Source organism: Sinocyclocheilus anshuiensis, unplaced genomic scaffold (genome assembly GCF_001515605.1).
Source record: "Sinocyclocheilus anshuiensis isolate Anshui unplaced genomic scaffold, SAMN03320099.WGS_v1.1 scaffold1632, whole genome shotgun sequence".
Lineage (NCBI taxonomy): Eukaryota > Metazoa > Chordata > Actinopteri > Cypriniformes > Cyprinidae > Sinocyclocheilus > Sinocyclocheilus anshuiensis.
The window spans coordinates 771,652-775,177 of NW_015558674.1; the positions used below are offsets into that span (position 1 = coordinate 771,652).

General features: G+C 32.7%; 1 protein-coding gene across 1 annotated transcript in view; it reads left to right on the plus strand.

Annotated features, from left to right (window-relative positions):
- tox2 (TOX high mobility group box family member 2) overlaps nt 1-3,526 on the plus strand; it is a 163,219-nt gene that overhangs the window by 66,197 nt on the left and 93,496 nt on the right. The window contains exon 3 of the mRNA XM_016477573.1: nt 2,885-2,944. Coding sequence (XP_016333059.1) covers nt 2,885-2,944 — 60 coding nt within the window. The remainder of the gene's footprint in view (nt 1-2,884; nt 2,945-3,526) is intronic.

A 3,526-nucleotide genomic window follows, 5' to 3' on the forward strand; every position in this document is an offset into this window, starting at 1 on the left:
TGTGTGTGTCTGTGTGTGTGTGTGTGTGTGTGTGTGTGTGTGTGTGTGTGTGTTTGTTTGTGTCAGTGAGTGAGTGTGTGTGTGTGTGTGTGTGTGTGTGTGTGTGTGTGATCACTGCACATGCTCTGGTCTGTATACTGGGGATGTACAGCAGGCGTTTCAACAAATGCATGTGAGATGTTGTGAACTTTCCCAGAAAACACTATCATAGAATTAAATGTCATCTAAAGGGATGCACTAATATGCAAAATGCAAATTTTGGTTGATGCTGATATGATGATTTTATGAATCTATTAAGGCTGATAACTGATATGATCAATATTATACTAACTCTATGATGGCCCATAACCAATATCATGGCTAAAATTCTTAAAAAAAAACAAAATCAATACGATAGCCAATGTTTTTTACTTTTTACTTTTACTTTTTATTAGTTTTGAAACTGCCCAAAAAAAACAAACAAAACAAAACTGAATTAACTTTTTGAGCATAAAAACATGATATAATGAAACCAGTCATTTAAATTGCTATAATATGATAGAATATAAATATGCTAATATAAAATATAATAATATAAAAATATAAAATAAAAATAAAAAATGCAAATGTTTTATGAAACTGAATCTGTATGTTAACTGATATATTATGCTCACCTACTATCTGCTTTTCTGAGCGTCTGTTGAGTTTCTAGTATCGTATTGATTTCTGTGGTTTTAGCAAACACCGCACTGACGCACCTCCTGTTTGCGAAACTCTTATTTTGTTTTGGCTTGTTTGTCTGATATTTGCTGTGTAAATATGACTGTTGCTTGGTTGTTTCCAATAAGGTTTTGTCTGACGAGTGAAGCAATTAAGACAACTATAAAGAAACGATTAGCTAGTTAATTGAGTCCTTTATTTCTTCAGTCATAATAAGGAAGGCTTCCTCTGCACTCCTCAGATTAGTCTTTAGACGTGTGTTTTTATATTGTACGTTAATGAATTGTTTGCAGCTGTATGTTTCTGTCTCTTCTCTTATATTTGACAGCTGTCAGAGCTCATAAGAGAGACGCTCTATGCAGTTCTGACAGTGTTTGGTGTCTGCGCTCGTCCTGCTCTTGCATCCAAGCATTGCATTTAAAACTAAGGTTCTGAGTAATTTAGCTCAGAATCGTGAAGGCAGGAGCGACGTGTTTGTGCTCAACCTTTCAGTCCGAGGAAATGCGCTGCAGGGCAATTGTGGTCGGTTTTCAAATTCTCTCTTTCGAGCTGTCATATCCTTCCTTTCACACTGTTCCATCATTTCAGACCCAGGACGGTTTTTCTGTCTTGTTTTCACCTGTTCAGTCTGTCAGTAGCAAAAGTTGTTCGCAAATGAAATTTCAGCATAGAAGAGATTCGATTCCAGTAGAGTTTGACTTTGCTAAGATAATGTAACTTTTAACATGATGCAGTTGTGCAATGCATTATTAATTGGATTATCAATGCAATTAAATGATTTCGAAACAGATTTTGCAACCAGATTTTTAGGATTTTGAGAAATATCAATATTTTAAGTTTATATAAGTATACTATAAATACAAATGCACTGTAAAAAGTGATGTGACCTGCAATTGTTAGCAAAAATATTTTTTTTATGCTATAAGATAATGCATTTAGGTTGATTCAGTGATGCTAAATGCTATTTTTTTTTATTTGAATAAAACCGTTTATGTTACCATTTTTCGGTGTGATAAATATTAAACACTACAAGGTTCTGCATTATTTATATGACTGATCAAATGAAAGTAAATGAGTTCATGTAAAAGTATAAATAAACTAACTTTTAGTATTTTGATAAATATAGAAATATCATAGACAATATTACAGAAATATATATATTTTTAAAGTTTTTAATGGAATAAATATATACCATATATTATAATGTCAAAATATCAAACGTGCAATGCAAACATGTATTTGTGTGTGTTTATTAAGATTTTATAATGTGAAATTATATAAGATTTTATTATGTGAAAGCTGACAGCTGATGTGATGGTCAATATTATAACTCTATAATGGCCCATAACCAATATCCATGGCCAATATTATTAATGTTTACATGGTTAAAATCCAATATGATGGCAAATTTGCCTTCCTATAAAGGCAGCGTTCATATTTAAGCTCCAATTTAAAGTTTAAGCATTATTCAGTATTCAGTATAAAAGATGGATTTTAGTAAAAAAAAAAAAAAAGATTTAAATTTTTGAGTTGGAAAAAATATATATATAATGAGACCGATAATGCAAAATGGGTCAAATGTAAAAAAAATAAATATATATATAATATAATATAAATATAATATTTGTATATGTTTTATGTATAATGTCAAATTTATATTATAATATTTTATACATTATTATTAACAATATTGTATGTATATATATATATATATTATACTTTTAGAAATTTAGAATTTTATAGAATATGATTTTAATATTTTATGAAACAGATATTGTATGTTGACTGATATATTGTGCTGACCTACTGTCTACTTTTCTGAACCGTCTTAATATCATATTGATTTCTGTGGTTTTAGCAAACACCACAAAATCCACTATGATGGCTGATATTTTGCTTTGTTATAAAGGCAATCTATAGAATCAAATTATTTCAGTATTCAGTAGAAATGTCGCAATGCTGTTTTAGAATTAAACCAGAAGAAGAACGTGCGCTGAAACGCTGTCTAGATAAGTTGCACACTAGAGTTTGGAGCAGATCTACTGTCTCTTTCTCTCTCTGACGGTTTTGATGGAATTGTTCTTTCCCTTTTTTTCCACGTTCTGTCTGATATGCAAATCATTTTCCTTTATCTCGGCTGTCTGACCAATCAAACTTTATTCTTCTTCTCTCCATCTGCCCGCAGTTTGATGGTGACAACATGTACATGAGTGAGAACAACCAAGAGTTCCTCTCCCCGAGTCAGGTAAGATTCAAACCTGAAAGAAAGCCTGGGTTTACAGCGATCTGTTCATCCTTATTTCTGTATGTTTTCAGTGAAATAACATAGGAATTACTTTTTGTTCAGTGGTATTTTGGATTTTCATATAGCTTAGAGTGTCTTGATCTGAAATGCATGATCTGGATGTGCTTATGAGACGAGGAACAATCGTCAGACTAGTCTAATGACGTGCTCCTCACGAATATTAACGGCTAAATCATGAATGTAATGTGCATATATTCGATATATCATTCAGTCACAAGATCTAAGAAGCGTCCTCTACTTTCGCTCTCTCGCTCCTTTTGTCTTGGTTTGTTTACTCTGAGACTCATATTTGACATCTGTCTGCGGATCTCCTCCGCTTGACCAGGTTCAGGCCGTTCAGACTGATTTTAACGCTGTAATGTTACACACACACACACACACACACAGACACACACACACATACTCAGGTTTGTTTTTGTGAAAAGTGGGGACTCTCCATAGGCGTAATTGTTTTTATACTGTACAGACCGTATATTCTATTGCCCTACACCAACCCTACCCCTAAACCTACCCCTCACAGGA